Below are 22,630 nucleotides of genomic sequence, written 5' to 3' on the forward strand. Positions count from 1 at the left end.
CTTTCAGGAACTAACATACATACAGAGCTAGAAAAAATTACACTGATTTCAGGATTATATTTCAAATAGAGCTGTGAAAATAATCATTTTTTTTATTCCATCATCATCAACACACACAAGTTTGAGCTACCTTTGAAACATTGCATTAAGCGTGGCAAAGCCATTGTTTTCCAAGCGACATAATTCTGATTGGGTAATCCTATTGGGCTTCTCCCAAGCAGCAGAATCACAGCTATTTAACCCTCATCTCTAGGCTGCTGTAGATGTTCACATTTTTTCATTAGAGATGGACTGCCATGAGATAATGTTAACCTGCTGGGTTACCTTGACCCTTTCAAAGTTCTCAGCTGGATATAAATGATGTCACTGACAAACAAGGGATGAACTTCCAGCACCCGCACCTCCATTCAGAATACTAATGAGGCTTTAAGCCAAGCTGCGTCTGACAGCTTCAAATTCAGCCCCATGTTATGTCAGATGAGGAGAATGTACATGTATGGGCTAGGAACCACTATTTCCCCCCCTTTGTGTATCTACAATCAAGTTGTCATGTCTCCAGAATAAAGGTTAGTCTATCCCAGAAATATACAGTGTTCCGTCCTTCAAAATGGCTGGCTTTACCCAAATGACCCTGTTAATTTCAGTTCAAACCCACAGAGCTGGTTAACCTAAACCACATGTGGGGGGGAAGTCTTGAGTGGACCTTGGGAACACAAATACTGGAATCAGTTGGGGGCCTTTTAGGAGTTGCATGGAGAGAAGTGTGGGGGCACTACTTTTCTCGAACGTCGTCATATATACACCACACAAAAGGGGGGAAAATAAACTGAGGCCTAGGACACAAACATCCCATGGGCTCTGTTATTCATACAGTAAGCATATCTCTTCTGGACATAACTCACCAAGATATACAAAGGCAGACTATCTTAACTTATTCTACATCAAGAGCACATTATTCCCTGTCCAGTTTACTGCTTCTGACTAACTGTGCACATCATTTACCAAGACCAATCATAACATTTGCCTTGAGGCAAAACTTGAAAAAGTACATTTAAAAAATTACTTTCTGTATACAGCTATGAGTGGGTGAGTGGGGTAATCTAGGCAATGCTCCATAAGTACGTGTGTGGGTAAGGAAAGTGCTGGGGGTGTCCTGGGGGGGGGGGGTCTGCTTAACATCAACGCATTAAAAATACTGGGGGAGGTGGGAGGGGCCACAGGGGTTATGATTCATATCTATATCATTAACATTAATTTGCACTGCCTTAAAAACCAAATCCTCTTTCCTGAAAAGCCTCCCTTTTAAATTCAACAAATAACACAACAAAAGTGATCATGAGGATCATGTGTAGCTTAAAGCTTTGTTGTCTGGTTTTACAAATGACAGTAAACAGATTAAGTATATTAACAATGCCATGTATTTTCTTGGAAATAATGATACATTGAGGAAATAAAGATGAAGAACTGTCCAACATCAAATGCTACATAATAAATTACCTAAAATACAATTGGTTTGTACTGTTAACTTTACCTTTGTAAAACAATCCAGACAAATATAGTGCCAGACAGACATGTACTGACGGGTAAACATAAAGCCTCTCAGACAGAAAAGGCATCAGTCTTCTTTCGTTATCGGTTTTCAGCCCTGAGCTGCTTTGGCTGTGGGAGAATTCCACTTTAATATGACGTTGAGACTTCATTCCTCAGGAGGTTTCAGACCCAGGTATAGAGCAGTTAAAGGCAGATGATAGTCAGACTGCTGATTGATTGATTTATGGAAATTTGACTCCACCTGAGAGACAGATAGGAGGACGGAAGTGGTGGTGGAGTAGATCACTGTGTGTCAATCACAGACACAGCAGCTCCACGCTGTAGCAGCATGTCGACTACACACACTCAACCATTAACTACAGACATGTCTACAGAAAGAAAAGTAATTCACAACGAGCAGACGGCATGGCATTCAATAGGAATGAGCATTTGCAATCTGAGGTACTGAGCTTGTATGTAGGTCATATTCAGTAATTCAATATCTCCAAATGACTATAAAGTAATCTGATCAGTCAATTATTGGACCTTCTTTTCCACACTGCCAAAAATAGTCTCATACACTTTAGCTATAAGCATTTGAATTAACTAGTCAACTGCGAAGCATTTTGTTGTTCGCCCCACTAAATGCCACATTTTAGACGATGGGCTTATATATATATATATATATATATATATATATATATATATATATATATATATATATATATATATATATATATATATATATATATATATATATATATATATATATACACTGTTCAAAAAAAATAAAGGGAACACTTAAACAACACAATGTAACTCCAAGTCAATCACACTTCTGTGAAATCAAACTGTCCACTTAGGAAGCAACACTGATTGACAATAAATTTCACATGCTGTTGTGCAAATGGAATAGACAACAGGTGGAAATTAGCAAGACACCCCCAATAAAGGAGTGGTTCTGCAGGTAGTGACCACAGACCACTTCTCAGTTCCTATGCTTCCTGGCTGATGTTTTGGTCACTTTTGAATGCTGGCCAGTACATCAGGAGACGTGGAGGAGGCCGTAGGAGGGCAACAACCCAGCAGCAGGACCGCTACCTCCACCTTTGTGCAAGGAGGAGCAGGAGGAGCACTGCCAGATTCCTGCAAAATGACCTCCAGCAGGCCACAAATGTGCATGTGTCTGCTCAAACGGTCAGAAACTCCAAACTCCATGAGGGTGGTATGAGGGCCCGACGTCCACAGGTGGGGGTTGTGCTTACAGCCCAACACCGTGCAGGACGTTTGGCATTCAACTATGTAAAGAAAAAAGTATTTAATAAGAATATTTAATTCATTCAGATCTAGGATGTGTTATTTTAGTGTTCCCTTTATTTATTTTTTTGAGCAGTGTATATATACAGTGGGGAGAATATGTATTTGATAAACTGCCGATTTTGCAGGTTTTCCTACTTACAAAGCATGTAGAGGTCTGTCATTTTTATCATATGTACACTTCAACTGTGATAGACGGAATCTAAAACAAAAATCCAGAAAACCACATTGTATGATTTTTTAAGTAATTAATTAGCATTTTATTGCATGACATAAGTATTTGATACATCAGAAAAGCAGGACTTAATATTTGGTACAGAAACCTTTGTTTACAATTACAGAGATCATACGTTTCCTGTAGTTCTTGAACAGGTTTGAACACACTGCAGCAGGGATTTTGGCCCACTCCTCCATACAGACCATCTCCAGATCCTTCAGGTTTCGGGGGTGTCGCTGGGCAATACGGACTTTCAGCTCCCTCAAAAGATTTTCTATTGGGTTCAGGTCTGGAGACTGGCTAGGCCACTCCACGACCTTGAGATGCTTCTTACGGAGCCATTCCTTAGTTGCCCTGGCTGTATGTTTCGGGTTGTTGTCATGCTGGAAGACCCAGCTACGACCCATCTTCAATGCTCTTACTGAGGGAAGGAGTTTGTTGGCCAAGATCTCGCGATACATGGCCCCATCCATCCTCCCCTCAATACGGTGCAGTTGTCCTGACCCCTTTGCAGAAAAGCATCCCCAAAGAATGATGTTTCCACCTCCATGCTTCACGGTTGGGATGGTGTTCTTGGGGTTGTACTCATCCTTCTTCTTCCTCCAAACACGTTGAGTGGAGTTTAGACCAAAAAGCTCTATTTTTGTCTCATCAGACCACATGACCTTCTCCCATTCCTCCTCTGGATCATCCAGATGGTCATTGGCAAACTTCAGACGGGCCTGGACATGCGCTGGCTTGAGCAGGGGGATCTTGCGTGCGCTGCAGGATTTTAATCCATGACAGCGTAGTGTGTTACTAATGGTTTTCTTTGAGACTGTGGTCCCAGCTCTCTTCATGTCATTGACCAGGTCCTGCCATGTAGTTCTGGGCTGATCCCTCACCTTCCTCATGATCATTGATGCCCCACGAGGTGAGATCTTGCATGGAGCCCCAGACCGAGGGTGATTGACCGTCACCTTGAACGTCTTCAATTTCTAATAATTGCGCCAACAGTTGTTGCCTTCTCACCAAGCTGCTTGCCTATTGTCCTGTAGCCCATCCCAGCCTTGTGCAGGTCTACAATTTTATCCCTGATGTCCTTCCACAGCTCGCTGGTCTTGGCCATTGTGGAGAGGTTGGAGTCTGTTTTATTGAGTGTGTGGACAGGTGTATTTTATACAGGTAACAAGTTCAAACAGGTGCAGTTAATACAGGCAATGAGTGGAGAACAGGAGGGCTTCTTAAAGAAAAACTAACAGGTCTGTGAGAGCCGGAATTCTTACTGGTTGGTAGGTGATCATATACTTATGTCATGCAATAAAATGCAAATTAATTACTTAAAAATCATACAATGTGATTTTCTGGATTTTTGTTTTAGATTTCGTCTCTCACAGTTGAAGTGTTCCTATGATAAATATTACAGACCTCTACATGCTTTGTAAGTAGGAAAACCTGCAAAATCAGCAGTGTATCAAATACTTGTTCTCCCCACTGTATATATATGTTGGTTGTCTGTATACTGCAGTCGTAACTCGAAGTGAAAGTGTGAGGTAGGACAAGCTGAATGTCTGTTTTGAATCATCAGACACTGGCTGTGGAATAACGTTTTTCTTTCTCTCCAGCATGTCTGTGAAACCTGTCAGACGCACTCTTGCACGGCATACTGTCTGAGAAACACAGGCCAGTATAAAACACTATAATCCAGTAGAGTTCAAGACCATGCATGGAATACACTTCGTCCAAATTGTATGTGGATTTAAACGGGGTGTGCCAGTGTTTTCCGCACACAGATCCTCAAAAAGTTCTACAGTTGCACCACTGAGAGCACATTGACTGGCTGCATCACCGCTTGGTATGGCAACTGACCATAAAGGCGCTACAGAGGGTAGTGCGTACAGCCCAGTACATCACTGGGGCTGAGCTCCCTGGCATCCAGAACCTATATACCAGAGGCGTCCGGTTGAGCAATGTAGAAAGAAGTCACACAAGGTCTCTTCTCCAACAACTTTTGTAAATAATCCTCAATTTCGCCTAAATTCATACTTCTCATAAAATGCCTTTTGAGGTTAATTACCCAGTAATAGAGTGTACCTAAGTTAGCATGAGCAAACAAGTCACACCCTTTGGAAAATCAACTGAAAAAACTTCACATTCCACCAAATCAAATTCAGCTAAAATGGCTACCACCCCATCTTCAATAGCCACTTCGGGTGATACGGCTAACCCGATAACACTGGAAATCCTTGTCAGAGAGCTGGCGAAATCATGTGAAAGTTAGGCAGTATAGATGGCTGCACTGGCTCCAATTCAGGCAACCGTGGAAACCATCCAACGTTCTGTGGCATCTTACACTACCACACTGGCCAAGGTTGAGGCCGGGCTCTCGGGCCACAATGACCAACTCACTACGCTGGAAACCCGGCTTGACGATGTGGCCGCCGCCAACAAGTCTCTGCAGCTACAAGTGGAAGATTTGATTTCATGTTCAAAACGCCAGAATATCCACATGATTGGACTGCCAGAGGATTCTGAGACAGGATATCCAACCCAGTTCATGGCGAAGCTGTTCAAGGAAGTTTTGGGCGATGAGGCTTTTCCCAATCTCCCTGAACTCAATAGAGCCCACCGCAGCCTTGCACCGAAACCTCGCACAGGCGGCCAACCACGTTCCATCATAGTGCGGTTCCATTGATACAAAGAAAATGAGCTTGTTCTTTGGTGGGCAAGGGAACATGGCGACATCATTTTCCAAGGCCACAAGATCAAGTTCTACCAGGATTTAAATTCTAGCTTGGCGAATAAACATGCTGCATTCAACAACATCAGGTCCACTCTACACAAGAAGGGAATCCGCTTTGGCTTGATTTATCCTGCCCAACCCCGTGTCACCTTTAATGGCGAGGTCCATTTTTTTGAAAATCCTGAAGAAGATGAGTCTTTCTACCGACAGCGCATACATTGAATGCCTGAATTGGGATTATTTCTCACCTGCCTGTATTATGTGAGTAACGTTAGTTCTGGTGACCGTGTCGACATTAGGCTACATACATCTATGGCCATCGTTAAACAAACCTATGCTAAAGCTTGTTAGCTACAGTAGGTATGTTTGTAGCAGCACATAACTCGTTTCTGTTATTGACAATTTTTATTTATTTTACCTTTAGGCAAGTCAGTTAAGAAAAAATTATTATTTTCAATGAAGGCCTAGGAACAGTGGGTTAACTGCCTGTTCAGGGGCAGAACGACAGATCTGTACCTTGTCAGCTCGGGGATTTGAACTTGCAACCTTCCGGTTACTAGTCCACTAGGCTACCCTGCCACGCACAATGACATACTATACTGTTTCACTGCTCTTTAAACTTCTAGTGGATCTTGTTTAGTTTCTTCTTCAAAGACAAATAAATTGCTGTTAAAAGCGCAGCATTTTGATTTCTTTCATTTTTTTCATTTTGCCTACATTGCAGTTTGGCAGCCTTTAGGTCATTTTGGATACCAATGTTACTAGCTAGTTAGACACCGATCCTCTCCACCAATATTTGTGTATATACATTTTTCATTTGGGATCTGCTTGATATATACAATTTTGTATTGTATTTTTTACTCTTTATTTTTATGGACACTCTGAAATACCGTGGTTTATGTTGGCCATGATTGGTGATGTTGGTCACTGACAGGTCCTATGTTACATTCACTTTATCTTGGACTCCGCTACGACATTGGAGTCTAATACTATCACTCCTCTCTTCCAAATTGTACTCTTGTTTAATTGTTTCACTAGCTGAAGAGTTTAGACCCATGGTTCGTTTGCTTAATTGTACTTATCCAAAATGCTAGTTTGTATACGTTTGTATAATGCTAGTTTGTATACATTTGTATACTTTGATTGAATTGTTTCCTCCTAACGACGTTTAACAATTTACCAATACAGGGACGGACCCTTTTCATAGCCTACTGGTTAATTTAAAACGTTTCTCATTACTCAGCCCTGTGGCAACACCTAGCGGACTACATTAATTGTATGGCCATTGAAATGCCACCGATCGCTGTTAACATTTTTCCATAACTGAAGCTGAAGTTTATACTCGTTGTTTAAAGTGTGACCGAAACTCAAAATGTACACTTGCCTATTGGCATATTTCATTTTTTAATATCAAGGGCGTATGTCACTTCTTTCCTAGGTCGGTTTGACCTTACTGCACATGTAGGGTAATCAAGGAATGCAAGAGAGAATTCCTGCTGCTCATCTCGTTCATAGTGACGAGTTTAGGATTTGTATTTTTCCCTTTTTATTTTTTGAAGGGTGTTGTACTATACATTTTATTTTTGTTTTGTTTTGTTGGGCATTGTCCAAAGATTCTTGTGCTCTGTTTTTTGTTGTTGTTGAGGATTTTTTTCATTTTTTATTCAGATGTTTTGCTCATGCTGCTCCTCTCTCAATCTCTTTTTCATTTTATTTCTCCTCTTATACGGATGAATGTCTAGTTCAACAACAAGTCAAGATGGTACTTTAGGGCTTCCAGTCAGACTGGTGACATGGAACATTTGCGGTTATGACATGGGGACAACATACTAGGTTGTGTAAAGCATGGGTTGGACATGTTTTTCTTTCTAATTTTAACAGAAAAGCCAGGGGAACAGCAATAGTGATTCAGAAACTAGTACAGTTTTCACCCTCACAGATAACATCTGAAAATACTCTTCCAAACCCCTGTAGTACTTGCGAATGTTTGCTCCCCTAACTGGAATGACACTAGATTTATGACAATCTTGACACCCACCGCCTCATCTTCGGCAGGGACCTTAATCTCTTGAAGCTAGGGGGCACTATTTTTATGTTTGGAAAAATAACGTTCCCAAAGTAAACAGCCTATTTCTCAGGACCAGATGCTAGAATATGCATTTAATTGACATATTAGGATATAAAACACTAACGTTTCCAAAACTGTCAAATTTTGTCTGTGAGTTAAACAGAACTGATATTGCAGGCTAAAATCTGAGGAGAATCCATTCAGGAAGTGCCCCTGTTTTTGAAACCTCTGTTGTTATGCATCCCTATTGCCCATTTAAAGGGATATCAACCATATTCCTTTTCTATGGCTTCCCTAAGGGGTCAACAGCCTTTAGACATAGTTTCAGGCTTTTATTTTGAAGAAGGAGCGTGAACGACCACATTGCGTAAGTGGATAGGTGGGGGCTCGTCTGCATGGATACGTCTGCTCTATTCACACCAACTCTCAACATTCAAAATACTTCCCCCTCTCCAGAGGGACCCGTCAAGGGTGCCCTATGTCCCCGCTACTTTTTGCTCTTGCAAAATAACTGCTTTCCTTGGCCTTACAATTATCACCATCATTTACTGGAAACCCCATTGTGCGCTCTACTCTGAAGAGCTTGAGAGAATTTTTCGTCAACATTTTAGACTTTCTGCCCCTTCTCTTCTAAGCCCTATCTGTAACAACCACCTATTTTTACCATCCAAACTTGACTGGGCATTTATTTTGTGGTGTGAGAGAGGTTTTGTTTGTTTCAAAGATTTATTTTTAGATGGGAAGTTTGTCAGTTTTAATGATCTCGTAGCTAAATCTAATCTGGCTCATTCTATTATTTTCAAGCCCGTAACTTTGTTCGTTCTCATTTTCCCACCTTTCCTCAACTACCTCCCAAGACATTGCTAGAGGAGATTTTGTCCCAACCGGAGAGTTGGCAAGGCCTGATTTCTAGATTATATGACATTATGCTGTCCCCTGAACCCGCTCCAATAAACAAAATCAAGACAGACTAGGGTAGTGAACTTGAACTTGACCTTGCAGATGACTGGTGGGAGGAGGCCCTTCTTAGGGTTAACTCCACATTCTCATGTGCTCGTTTAAGTTTAATTCAGTTCAAAGTCTTGCACAGAATTCACTACACCAAAGAAAAACGTAGTAAATTCCTCCCAAACACGAATGACATGTGATAGATGTTCATTCACTCCGGCAGACCACACTCATATATTTTATGTGTGTTCTAAGCTGACTGAGTATTTGTCATCCTATTTTTAATACTTTCTCTAAAATTCTAGACATTGACCTGCAGCCTTGTCCTCTAATAGCCATATTTGGAGTACCATCTTTGTTGCCTAGTCTCACTAAACGTAAAGCGGACGTTGTAGATTTTGGCTCCCTTATAAGAATATTTTAAATAACCTATTTACCAGATGGTGTCAGAGGAATTCCCTAAAAATTGTCAAAGACACCAGCCACCCAAGTCATAGACTGTTCTCTCTGCTACTGCAAGGCAAGCAGTACCTGAGCACCAAGTCTGGGTCCAAAAGGCTCCTGAACAGCTTCTAACCTCAAGACTGCTGAACAGTTAATCAAATGGCTACCCTGACTACTTGCATTGACCCCCGTTTTATTTGCACCGGCTCTATACACACTCACTGAACTCTTCCCACACACTCACACATACTCCAACACACTCCAACACGACTACATTCGCTCACACACACATTGACGCCACACACACACACACACTTTCACATATGCTGCTGCTACTCTAATTATTATCAATTCTGAATGCCTAATAAATTTTATCCCTACCTACATGTACATATCACCTCAACCACCTTGTACCCTTGCACATTGACTCGGTAGCAGTACTAGATCTCCTTAAACACTCCAACCAGAACAAAAAAAGCCAAAATACCAAAAATGTAATCTATCATAGGTTTCTTTTTCTCTCCCACTCTCCTCTTAGGAAAAGTCCAGTCAGCTTTCAAAAGAAGCTTAAGGGCAGGCATCAGAATAGACCACCAAAAATGCCATTACGGATTTAATCTCCAAAATGCTGTGATGACAAAGACTGGGGATAACTGGGGTCTGAGACATTCACCGGGGCCCGGAACACAAACAATTGCAGAACATCTCTCCATGTCCCAAATACCAAGGAGACAGGAGAATGATGCATGCTCAGAGCAGACACACACCATCACTGTGCTCCCATGCAGAGCTTCAAGTGCAACTCCACAAGGCCTTTCTTGTCTTGCGTGTTACAAAGGGCCTAGAGCCCGTGTTGCAGTGGGCCTTAACTAGAGGTCGACCGCTTATGATTTTTCAACGCCGATACCGATTATTCGGCCGATTTTAAAAAAAATGTATTTGTAATGACAATTACAACAATACTGAATGAACACTTATTTTAACTTAATATAATACATCAATAAAATCAATTTAGCCTCAAGTAAATAATGAAACATGTTCAATTTGGTTTAAATAATGTAAAAACAAAGTGTTGGAGAAGAAAGTAAAAGTGCAATATGTGCCATGTAAGAAAGCTAACGTTTCTTTTCCTTGCTCAGAACATGAGAACATATGAAAGCTGGTGGTTCCTTTTAACACGAGTCTTCAATATTAGGTAAGAAGTTTTAGGTTGTAGTTATTATAGGAATTATAGGACTATTTCCCTCTATGCCAATTGTATTTCATTAACCTTTGACTATTGGATGTTCTTATAGGCACTTTAGTATTGCCAGTGTAACAGTATAGCTTCCGTACCTCTCCTCGCTCCTCCCTGGGCTCGAACCAGCAACACAACGACAACAGCCACCATCGAAGCAGCGTTACCCATGCAGAGCAAGGGAAACAACCACTGCAAGGCTCAGAGCGAGTGATGTTTGAAACGCTATTAGCGCGAGCTAACTAGCTAGCCATTTCACTTCGGTTACACCAGCCTCATCTCGGGAGTTGATAGGGTTGAAGTCACAAACAGCGCAATGCTTGACGCACAACGAAGAGCTGCTGGCAAAACGCACAAAAGTGCTGTTTGAATGAATGTTTAAGCGCCTGCTTCTGCCTACCACCGCTCAGTCAGATACTTAGATACTTGTATGCTTGTATGCTCAATCAGACTATATGCAACGCAGGACACACTAGATAATATCTAGTAATATCATCAATCATGCGTAGTTAACTAGTGATTATGATTGATTGTTTTATATAAGATAAGTTTAATGCTAGCTAGCAACTTACCTTGGCTTACTGCATTTGCGTAACAGGCAGTCTCCTTGTGGAGTGCAACGAGAGAGAGGCAGGTCGTTATTGCGTTGGACTAGTTAACTGTAAGGTTGCAAGATTGAATCCCCCAAGCTGACAAGGTGAAAATCTGTCATTCTGCCCCTGAACGAGGCAGTTAACCCACCGTTCCTAAGCCGTCATTGAAAATAAGAATGTGTTCTTAACTGACTTGCCTAGTTAAATAAAAGGTGTAAAAAATGTTATTTTATTTTTTTAAATAAAATGTCAAATTAAAATCAACAAATTGGCGCCCAAAAATACCGATTTCCGATTGTTATGAAAACTTGAAATCGGCCCTAATTAATCGGCCATTCCGATTAATCGGTCGACCTCTAGCCTGAACAGGAATGAAAATCTCCTATTAGTCCGGTTCAGAATATATCGGTCTGAGTGGGCACCTCCTGGGGCCAAATAAACACTTAGAGCCCAGGGCCTTGGAAAAACCACAGACATTTGATGCTGTATGGTAAAAGGGTCATTGGATGCGTTATTCAAGGTGGTAGGCCTGTGTTTAACACATCTGTCGGGTTTAAAACAAGAACAAACTTGCTTATTAATTTGTAATCCCAAGAAAAACTGGCAGATGGATAACATGCTGACAAAACATTTACAAGTGCAAGTCTGAATAAATAAATAAGAGAAATGATACAGAGGCTGCTGATTTTGAGGAAAACTACATTTAAAATCCATACCGTTGCAAAATCACTTGACACATTTTGTCAGGTATTGATTCACCATGCATAATCTAAAGCTTCAGAAAATGACGGGAACAATACCTGGCTGCATGCTGCAAATAGATTTTGTTGAGGCTACACATAAAAAAATACATACATTTCTCTTTCTCTCTCGCACTGTCGCCTAACCTGTAGTCTAATAAAACTAAGATATAAGACTCCTTGTGCTGCTCTGAGTCATCAGCAACTTACGCTCTTAGAGGAGTCTTATTGTTATTGAATAGAAGGGGGTAGATGTTCCTCTGTATTGCCTCACTCACTAGAGCATGGTCTACCATGACCTATGTTTTACTGAGGGGGCATGGTCGTTTTATGAAACCATGTTGCTTTTTTTAAACCAGACCAAGATGGAAACACTGGACAAAGCATGCAGTAAACATGTTCTTGGGAAAAGTTGTGTGCATGAAAAACTGGAAACTGAGATGTAGTGAAGGATACCCCATTAGGCCTTGGAGCAACTTAAAATACTCACTCTCCTGTGCACAAAGATCAAAGACAAAGGTACTGGAAATAAAAGCATTACAATTAATTGTTTGTCAGATCAACCAATAAGACTGAGGTTAGGCTTGTTCTTGCTAGTACTGACTGACCATATGAAAGCCTGAATAGTGTTCTTCTAATTAGGGGTCCATTTTGAATACATCTCACCCAGTAACAGCTGTTCCTCTCCTGCAGAGTCTACCTTTTGATTAATGGCCATCTCTCCCAAGAGTCATTCACACCTGATTCTCTGATAGGTGAGCAAATAAATTAGTTTGCTACTCTGTTACTTAGGCAACCACAGAGATATTACAAAAGCAAATACTAAATGGTAACTGCAGATCAATATCATTTAAAAAGACTCTGTAACAGCTGGAGTTATTTCATGTTATTGCACACACACATCACAACTAAATGAATGTGTGCTATTTGGCCAACTTCATGTGAACTGTAGCCAGCAAAGCAAAGTGTCTATTTTACAAGAAAGAATCGAGTTAACCTCTTACATGCAGTGGTTTATTGTCCCAAATCTTGTGAGAGCAGAACTAGCCTTTTCTGGAGAGAGGGCCATTAACAGAGCTACAGTGAGACAGCTGCACAGAGACCATATTGCGCATTCAAGGTGGCATAGTACAACAGCCAGGAGTCATCAGGTCACATTGAATCAGGACAGGGGCTCCTGTCGAATGATAGCACAGCTCAGTAACTCACCCTTCACCGGTTGTCCCATTTGCGCTGCGGCCAGATGGAAGCAACAGAAAATATATAAGTGGATTAGCACACCGATTTGTGTCTTTTCATCGCAGAGCAGCATTGGTTTATGAAATGTAAAATTATCTTCTAGTTCATTTCCTAATAACGCCAGCATAATCACATAATTTACAAATCAATCTCCAAAATGTGTAATTTGCCATCCTATTTTTTTGATTACTCTAATGTATTAATCTATGGTTAAGACTTTCTGATGAATATAAACAGCTGTATGTGTGTATGTGCTTTGTAGAAAGACTTATGTCTGTTAATCAGCAATAAAAAGGGGAATAGAGGCAGTGGCTAATGATTATGGGATAAATATCTGAACAAATCAGATTCTTAAAGGGGCAGTGCATGAGATTTTACAGTTTCACTTTATGATACTTTTTTATTTAACTAGGCAAGTCAGTTAAGAACAAATTCTCAATTACAATGACGGCCTACCGGGGAACAGTGGGTTAACTGCGTTGTTCAGGTGTGAACGACAGATTTTTACATTGTCAGCTCAGGGATTCGATCCAGCAACCTTTCGGTTACTTGCCCAATGCTCTAACCACTAGGTTACCTGCCGCCCCTTCTACTCTATGAGGTCAAAATAACACTATGAAATTGTGAAAATGATTATTAAAATCCCCATTTTTGTGTAAGGGCTGTTTGGGGGAAAAATCCTGGAATTTCATCCTGTTTAGGTGGAATGGAGTTTTTGGCCCAGATCATGACCTCACAATCAGATCTAGTTAATCATGACTAGTCATCTTTTATTTGCATATGTATCTTCCTACTATGAAGGTGTAAGCGGGTAGGCTCTAGATGATCCTATCTGCCAATCAGGGCTGTTTAAGTAAATAAATAAAATTATGTAATAACAGGCCAACAAGATCAGACTGAGCTTAATTTTTTTATGGCAAAAGGAGGCTCAGGGAAATACATTTTAAAATGTTTTAGTTATTTTCATGAACACAGTCATTTATTAGACATACAGTGATGATACAATTTGTAAAAGACTGCATGGAATGATTATTTCAAAAACGTGCTAATTCTTTCAAAACTAAAAGAGACGGATTGCAATGCAAATGAGTGATCAATTATTATTGGGACTTCGAGGAAATTGAATTTACATATATTTAAAATGACAGATAGCATTTCACAGGTTTCGTTGGAATTAGCTATTTAAATGTTTATAGACAACAGGACTGCCTCTCCTGCTGTTTTTCCAAGGCCCCGGGGACAGGGTATGAGAGGAGACGTCAACAGTATCGGATTTCATTTACACAAGATAAAAAATAAATATGTTTGACCATTCCAAATGGTCTAGTAGTAAGCGTATACATTAGACGACAAGAAATACGTCGTTTGAATTAGTGGTTTAACCATTAAAACTGGTGGTTTATTTGAAGAACTTATTGAAGAACAACAGTTTTGTCAATTTAGATGAAAGTGTTGTAACTGAAGGTGAAAAGCATTGCGAGGAATACAAAAAGAAATGTAAACCCGAGAGTAAGTTTGTAATTCTGTATTGTATGGTTCCATCTCAGTTTTTATTGTTGCTCATTACTGTACAACCATACCATGCCATATTTCAGGTAACATGATCGAAGTGTCCATACAGACCAATTCAATGTTGTGATCAAGCAGAAATTATGGATCCGAGAACTTCTCAAATATGCTACATTCGGATGCATGCAACCACGAAAGGATGGATGGACTCAAATACTTTCGTTCAAGGACCAATCAACATTCTGGGACATAACCGTATATTTTGAACGCAAATTTGCTCTCTATTAGTCTCCCTGCAATAAAGCCACGGCATAAATCGGACCCGATTTAGAAGTATTGATTCGGGAAACATTCTCAGAAAGATTAACATAATTTGCAAAGGTATATTTTGCATATCACTTTTTTTCCGGATCAACAAAATGTAACAACGCACACCTTGATTTAAATTACTGCAACTCAAACATTACCACCAACTTTCCTCTGCTCCGCGTCTATAGTTTTTCACAGAAAGGTTTAAAGATCCTTACCTGCCGTGAATTGAGCACCAACACTTAGAATTGAAAAGTAGAGTAGTATGAAGCCAAGTCTACACGTATCCATGTTTGTTTACAGAGTTTTTTAAGTTTTAAAGCAGTTCGAGACGCGAATTATTCCTGTGGATTCCAGCGCTCCATTCTCACCGCTTCACTCTCGCGGACAGCCTACTTTGTTTCTCCGTGAGTGGAAAGAAAGTCCATGACGTCAGTATTGTCCCTTATTCAAACCGCTCTGCTCAGACTAGGTGCTCTGAGATCGACTGCAGGCTCCCCCTAATGTCGGCAAAGCGCTATAACCGCTTAGGTTGCATGCGTCTTTTTCTCTCCAACGGAACATAAAGTGTGTCCAGTTGAATTTCTGTTGCATTAAATTGTTGATTAACCTGAATTTAATGAGTATGTTGCCTATGGAATAGTAGCTCCAAGAAATGTATTCAGTAAGAACTGAATATTCTTTGTGACCCATCCACAAGGACATTGTCACTTATCACCACTATATAATTCACAGAGAGTGGTACACGAGTTCCACTATGTTCCACCTGTTTACTGGAGGGGGGAATCATGAAAAGAAAAGGGGAGGCGTTAAAGTTGCAGGGTGAGCTGTTTTGTTATTGGACGGGTAGTTTACTTGTAATAACTCAATAGAATCCCTCTGTCGACACTATAGGGACTTGAATTGAATTGTAAATATGCGTTGCAGATTAAGCAGATATCAAACCTCAAAATCCTTGATTACAGTAACATACCAATCACGCAACAGCAGCAATTTAGTTTACTCTCCCATTGATTCATAGGAAGTACTTATCTCTATGTATTGGTCCCTTTTAGGAGACTTGAAGATGACTGCTGACAATTTGCTGCCTTCATGCCTTCATGGGTGTCAAGTCAGTCTGATCATGACATGATAGAGAGATGTAAGGAGAGAGGAAATGTAACCTGATTGTATTTGATCTGGGCTTATAATTACACACCATGGACAGTGAGTCTGTGAGTCTGTCAGACTTACCATACTTGATGCTCAGTTCAGCTCTGCTCCAATGAGACTCACTGACTCTTCAGTGAGGGTTTGAGAAGCAGGCCTGGCTGCCATGTAAACAGCTGAGATCAAAGGCTGCTTCTGCATCTCCCTGCTAAGGGTGGGTGGGCCAAAGAGCCTTTGGAAGGTGCCAAACTCAGGTGTCAAAAATGTTTGGACAGCATAGTCAGCTCTGCTCTTGCCTTGCAACACTTACCAAATAACCCTGCTTTGCTCTTTCTGAAACACACAGAGGAAAACTATTTGAACTGACGAATCGAGACAAAGTTTGAAATGGAGAGAATGGGGAAAAGAAAGAAAGAGCCAAGTAGACAACACAGTGAATGTGTTAACGGTGCTCAAGGTTGCCGGTCAGTCCTCGGGATTCGCTGAATGAAAGGGAAAGAAACATAAACCCACTCTTCAAACATCCCTTTTGAGAGAAAGAGTGTAGAGTTCGAGAGGGCTGTAGGTAGGCCATGCTCATTAAAATGGCTATTTTCCTCACTAGGAAAATTCAGAAAATTCAGCAAGCATATATAGACTAATGTTTGACTTTTCAATCAATTTATTGACATGAAATAAATAGTAATAAGACGGTAGTAATGAGTATTTACAGGTAGTTCAGCTGTACGGTAGCCTCAAGACTAGCTGAAGAACAGCAAATATGGGCAGGCTACTCTATTTCTGTGACGATATTCATGAGATTTGGATGGTTACTGCTTTGTTTGACATCACATGGTGCATTTCAATGGGCTTGTTTTATTTCCCAGACTGAGATGCAGGCTCATGGCTATGTGAACCACTGTTTTCAAGCATGATGTGTAAAGAATGCATGGCTGGATGAGCACACCAGACCACACCCTTCAGAATGTCACAATATGTTATACACAACACAATACAGTATCATAGAATTCTCCCCCTGAAATACCACAAGGCATTTCAGAACATCATCAATGAGTTGACAATGAGTTGAATGTATACATTTGTTGTATTGTATTTATGATAATTTGGAGTAAAGTAAAATTCCTTTTATATAACAATAAATAATAAACAATAATGTGACTGAACTGATTAAAAACCGGAGCCTCCAGAGTCGCACCAAAGCAGTCCAACTGTAAGACTTTGGCAGGGAAACATAAATACTCCCAGATCACACTGCGGCAATAACAGTGTTTATGAAGAAAAGACATGTCAATGCCAACCATTTTTTCAACATCAATCTTAATCATATTCATTTCCTTTTGGCGTTTGTCGTGTTTGTTTCATCTCTAAAGTAATCTTGTTCCATATCAGTGTTTGTTGTCTTTTTACATTGCTTTTGTTTACATTCTGATGCTTTCATACCCAATCCTTATGACTACGTGGCAGGTAAGCACTATGACCAAGCATTTGCATTTTAAGGATGACATAGTGGTTGAGACAACACACACACACACATACACACAGACACGCTAGCGTATGCATGTAGGCACACACTTCACAACGAATGTATGAACATGTACATAAAAATGACAAATATCTTAAAAGGTGTATACGTGTAAACAGCATAGGGATGATTCATTACTCCCCATAGACTTGCTGAAGTCTGTTAATGTTCTATTACAGTGACTGACTGTAATAGAATGAGAGGGGAAAGCATTGTGAAAGCATTGTGACCCATTTTAAATTTCACCTTTATTTAACTAGGCAAGTCAGTTGAGAACAAATTCTTATTTTCAATGACAGTCTAGGAACAGTGGGTTAACTGCCTTGTTCAGGGGGCAGATTGACAGATTTTTACCTTGTCCGCTCGGGATTTCGATCTTGCAACCTATCGGTTACTAGTCCAACGCTATAACCACTAGGCTACCTGCCACCCCATGATTAGGTTAAATGAGGTGTCTGTTAAACATATCTACCCTAGAACATACACAGCATGTACTGTACCTGTCACGTTCTGACCTTAGTTCTGTTATTATATCTTTGTTTTAGTAGAGTCAGGGCGTGAGTTGGGTGGGTTGTCTATGTTCGTTTTTCTATAATTTGGGATTTCTGTGTTCGGCCCAGTATGGTTCTCAATCAGAGGCAGCTGTCAATCGTTGTCCCTGATTGAGAATCATACTTAGGTAGCCTGGTTTCACTTTTGAGTTGTGGGTGTTTATTTTCCGTGTCAGTGTTTGTGCTACACGGGACTGTTTTGTTTGTGTCGTTGATTCACGTTTATTGTTTTGTATGTCAGTGTTCATTTTGATTAAACATTATGGACACTTACCACGCTGGGCATTGGTCCTCCAATCCTTCTCGCTACTCCTCCTCAGAAGAGGAGGACGAGATCCATTACAGTACCGTATCATGTTTGGAGACATTTTACCAAGCACCAATATGTCATGCAAATATGTAAACAATTTGTCACAGATATGCAATATGTTTTCACAGCAACATAAGATCATGTTTTGAGGCAATGAACATACACTAGTCAAAGGATCAAGATGTTTATCTTAACAACACGGTGTTGTTTCTGCTGTTGAATTTCTAAGGATGTCTACATTACAGTTGAAGTCTGAAGTTTACATACACTTAGGTTGGAGTCATTAAAACTCATTTTTCAACCACTCCACAAATTTCTTGTTAATTAACAAACTATAGTTTTGGCAAGTCGGTTAGGACATCTACTTTGTGCATGACACAAGTCATTTTTCCAACAATTGTTTACAGACAGATTATTTCACTTATAATTCACTGTATCACAATTCCAGTAGGTCAGAAGTTTACATACACAAAGTTGACTGTGCCTTGAAACAGCTTGGAAAATTCCAGAAAATGATGTCATGGCTTTAGAAGCTTCTGATTGGCTAATTGACATCATTTGAGTCAATTGGAGGTGTACTTGTGGATGTATTTCAAGGCCTACCTTCAAACTCAGTGCCTCTTTGCTTGACATAATTGGAAAATCAAAAGAAATCAGCCAAGACCTCAGAAAAGAAATGGTACACCTCCACAAGTCTGGTTCATCCTTGGGAGCAATTTCCAAATGCCTGAAGGTACCACGTTCACCTGTACTCTGTATTCTGTCTCCTAGAGATGAATATACTTTGGTGCAAAAAGTGCAAATCAATCCCAGAACAACAGCAAATGACCTTGTGAAGATGCTGGAGGGAACAGGTTCAGAAGTATCTATATCCACAGTAAAACGGGTCCTACATCGACAAAACCTGAAAGGCCGCTCAGCAAGGAAGAAGCCACTGCTCCAAAACCACCATAAAAAAGCCAGACTACGGTTTGCAACTGCACATGGGGACAAAGATTGTACTTTTTGGGGAAATGTCCTCTGGTCTGATGAAACAAAAATATAACTGTTAGGCCATAATGATCATTGTTATGTTTGGAGGAAATAGGGGGTGCTTGCAAGTCGAAGAACACCATCCCAACCGTGAAGCACGGGGGTGGCAGCATTATGTTGTGGGGGTGCTTTGGTGCAGGAGGGACTGGTGCACTTCAGAAAATAGATGGCATCATGAGGTCAGAAAATTCTGTGGTTATATTGAAGCAACATCTCAAGACATCAGTCAGGAAGTTAAAGCATGGTCGCAAATGGGTCTTCCAAATGACCCCAAGCATGCTTCCAAAGTTGTGGCAAAATGGCTTAAGGACAACAAAGTCAAGGTATTGGAGTGGCCATCACAAAGCCCTGACCTCAATCCCATAGAAAATTTGTGGGCAGAACTGAAAAAGCGGCTGCGAGCGAAGAGGCCTACAAACCTGACTCAGTTACACCAGCTCTGTCAGGAGGAATAGGCCAAAATTCACCCAACTTATTATGGGAAGCTTGTGGAAGGCTACACGAAACGTTTGACCCAAGTTAAACAATTTAAAGGCAATGCTACCAAATACTAATTGAGTGTATGTAAACTTCTGATCCTCTGGGAATATGATGAAAGAAACAAAATCTGAAATAAATCATTATCTCTACTATTCTTCTGACGTTCCACATTCTTAAAATAAAGTGGTGATCCTAACTGACCTAACACAGGGAATTTTTTACTAGGATTAAATGTCAGGGATTGTGAAAAACTGAGTTTAAATGTATTTGGCTAAGGCAGGGGTGTCAAAGTCAAATGGACGGAGGGCCAAATAAAAAAATCAGCTACAAGACGAGGGCCGGACTGTTCGAATGTTCATTGAAAAATTTTTAAATGACGCATATAGTCAGTGAACCTAATTGGGAAAACCTAACAAATATATTACAATATGATCAGATAAATAAAGCAATATTTTCTTATGGCTCTGTCAGTAATCTTTAATTTTCAACAGACACAAAAGACAAATTTCCTTTATATAAATATCCCCTAACATGAACATTAAATGAAAGAAACCGGTATTCAAGGCACCATCAGTAGACTATATTTTCTATTTTAGCAAAAGTGGGCTAAATTTACTTCAAAGAAAAAACAATAATAGCAATTTTCTATCATCCACTCACTGAAATATTTTTAAAATATAATTGGATTGAAATACAAAAAAATAAAGTGCAAAAATCTATTAATCAAAAACAACACTTTGTTTAAGGAGAAGTAACATGCAGTGAAAACAAATATTAAATTTTAACTTTTAAACTTGAACTGAGTAAAAACTCTAAATATGTGATTGCACAGTAATGTTCACTTGTTTGAGGTTGAGGGTGATACTTGGTGGTGTCCCATCTTTTCCACAAGTTCATCAATGTTCGGGGTAAGGCTCTGAGCTGAAGAAATCCTCAGAATTGAGTGGAGGTGTTCAGCAGTAAGTCGACTTCTGTGTGATTTTGCCCTCAGTGCATCATTGCATTGGAGGTCAATCAACTCCATTTGGAGGTTTGGTGGTGAGCTTTCCACGTCAACAGCAAATGGGTTACCGAGCAGTTCCAACCTGCTTTTTTGTGCTTCAAAGTCAGCAAATCGGCGTCGAAAGTCAGCGGCAAGCATACCTATTTTATCAGCCAACTGTGTGCTCGGGAACGCACTGGTAGAGAGCTTCTCTTTCATGGTCTGGCAGCTGGGAAAGTGGCTCAAATTTTCTTTCCGCATCTGCGTCTCCCACAGAGTCAGTTTGGTTTTAAATGCCTTCACTGTACTGTACATATCAGAGATGACACGATCCCGACCCTGCAGCTGCAAGTTTATTGCATTCAGATGACTCGTAATGTCACACAGAAAAGCCATTTCACACAGAAACATTTCGTCTCGGAGTTGTGTTGTGTCTTTCCCTTTGCTGTCCAAGAACAGACAAATCTCCTCACGAAGCTCGAAACATCTTTGAAGCACCTTTCCCTGGCTTAGCCATCACACCTCTGTGTGATAAGGCAAATCACCATGCTCCGTTTCTAACTCCGTCAGAAATGCCTTGAACTGGCGGTGATTCAAACCTTTGGCTCTGATAAAGTTAACTGTGCGCGTGATGATGCTCATTACATGCTCCATTTTCAAGGCTTTACCGCACAACGCTTCCTGGTGTATGATACAATGATAAGCTGTCAGCTCACCTGTCGCGTTTTCCTCTTGCATCTTTTCCCGTATCTTCGCCACCAGTCCGCTCCTGTGTCCACACATCGCAGGTGCTCCGTCGGTTGTCAAACCCACAAGTTTTTCCCAAGGCAAACACCTCTTCATACAAATCATGCCCCGTAGTTGTGCCATGCATAGGACGTAAAGCCAAAAACTCCTCTGTCACGCTTAGGTTGGAGTCCACTCCGCGGATGAAAATTGACAACTGGGCAATGTCAGAAATTCTTTTAGATTGATGGACAACTGGTCTACTCTCTCGGCAATGGTGTTTCTGCTCAGACTCACATTTAAAAAGAGTTGCCTTTTTTCTGGGCAAACTTCGTCACAAACTTTAATCATGCAGTTTTTGATGAAATCCCCCTCCGTAAATGGCCGGGCTGATTTAGCGATCTCTTCTGCCAAAATAAAACTGGCCTTGACAGTTGCGTCCGCGTGTGTGTCCGCGTGTTTCGTTTCATAATGTCGTCTCAGATTATACTCTTTCAGTACCGCCACACTTTCTCCACACAGAAGACACACAGGTTTTCCAGCTACCTTCGTGAACATATACTCCGACTCCCACCTTGTTTGAAACCCCCGGTTCTCAGTATCCACCTTCCGTTTTGCCATTTTTGATGGGTATCTGAAAGTTAATTTTACTGTGATGCTGACGACTGCTGTGCCAATAAATATTGAAATGAAGCAGCCTACTGCTCGGTGCGTCACCTTTGCATTGTGGGAAATGTAGTATTGGTGCGTGTAAAAGATCTGCGGGCTGCCGGCTTGCTGCGGGCCGGTTCTAATAATAAATCAAGATCATCCCAGGGGCCGTAAAAAACCTTCTTGCGGGCCGGATGTGGCCCGCGGGCCTTGACTCTGACATATGTGGGCTAAGGTATGTAAACTTCCGACTTCAACTGTAGGTGTGTATAGTGCATTTAATCACCCAGGGGAATGGAGAAAACATCCTGCTGTTGGAGGTGTAGTAAAGGCCCTTGGTGTTGGCTCAGTGTG

At 40.7% G+C, this 22,630-nt stretch overlaps 1 protein-coding gene across 8 annotated transcripts in view; it reads right to left on the reverse strand.

The window, feature by feature from the left end:
- Positions 1-15,277, reverse strand: part of LOC139415086 (receptor-type tyrosine-protein phosphatase kappa-like) — a 164,326-nt gene extending 149,049 nt beyond the window's left edge. For 7 of the 8 annotated variants that reach the window (XM_071162873.1, XM_071162868.1, XM_071162870.1 and 4 more), the window contains exon 1: positions 15,092-15,277. In XM_071162873.1, coding sequence (XP_071018974.1) covers positions 15,092-15,164 — 73 coding nt within the window. In that variant the 5' untranslated portion in view covers positions 15,165-15,277. Of the gene's footprint in view, positions 1-13,025; positions 13,130-15,091 lie in introns of those variants that run through there. The other variant, XM_071162871.1, reaches the window with a different exon arrangement.
- Between the last annotated feature and the right edge of the window lie 7,353 nt (positions 15,278-22,630).

This window comes from Oncorhynchus clarkii, chromosome 8, assembly GCF_045791955.1.
Source record: "Oncorhynchus clarkii lewisi isolate Uvic-CL-2024 chromosome 8, UVic_Ocla_1.0, whole genome shotgun sequence".
Taxonomy (NCBI): Eukaryota; Metazoa; Chordata; class Actinopteri; order Salmoniformes; family Salmonidae; genus Oncorhynchus; species Oncorhynchus clarkii.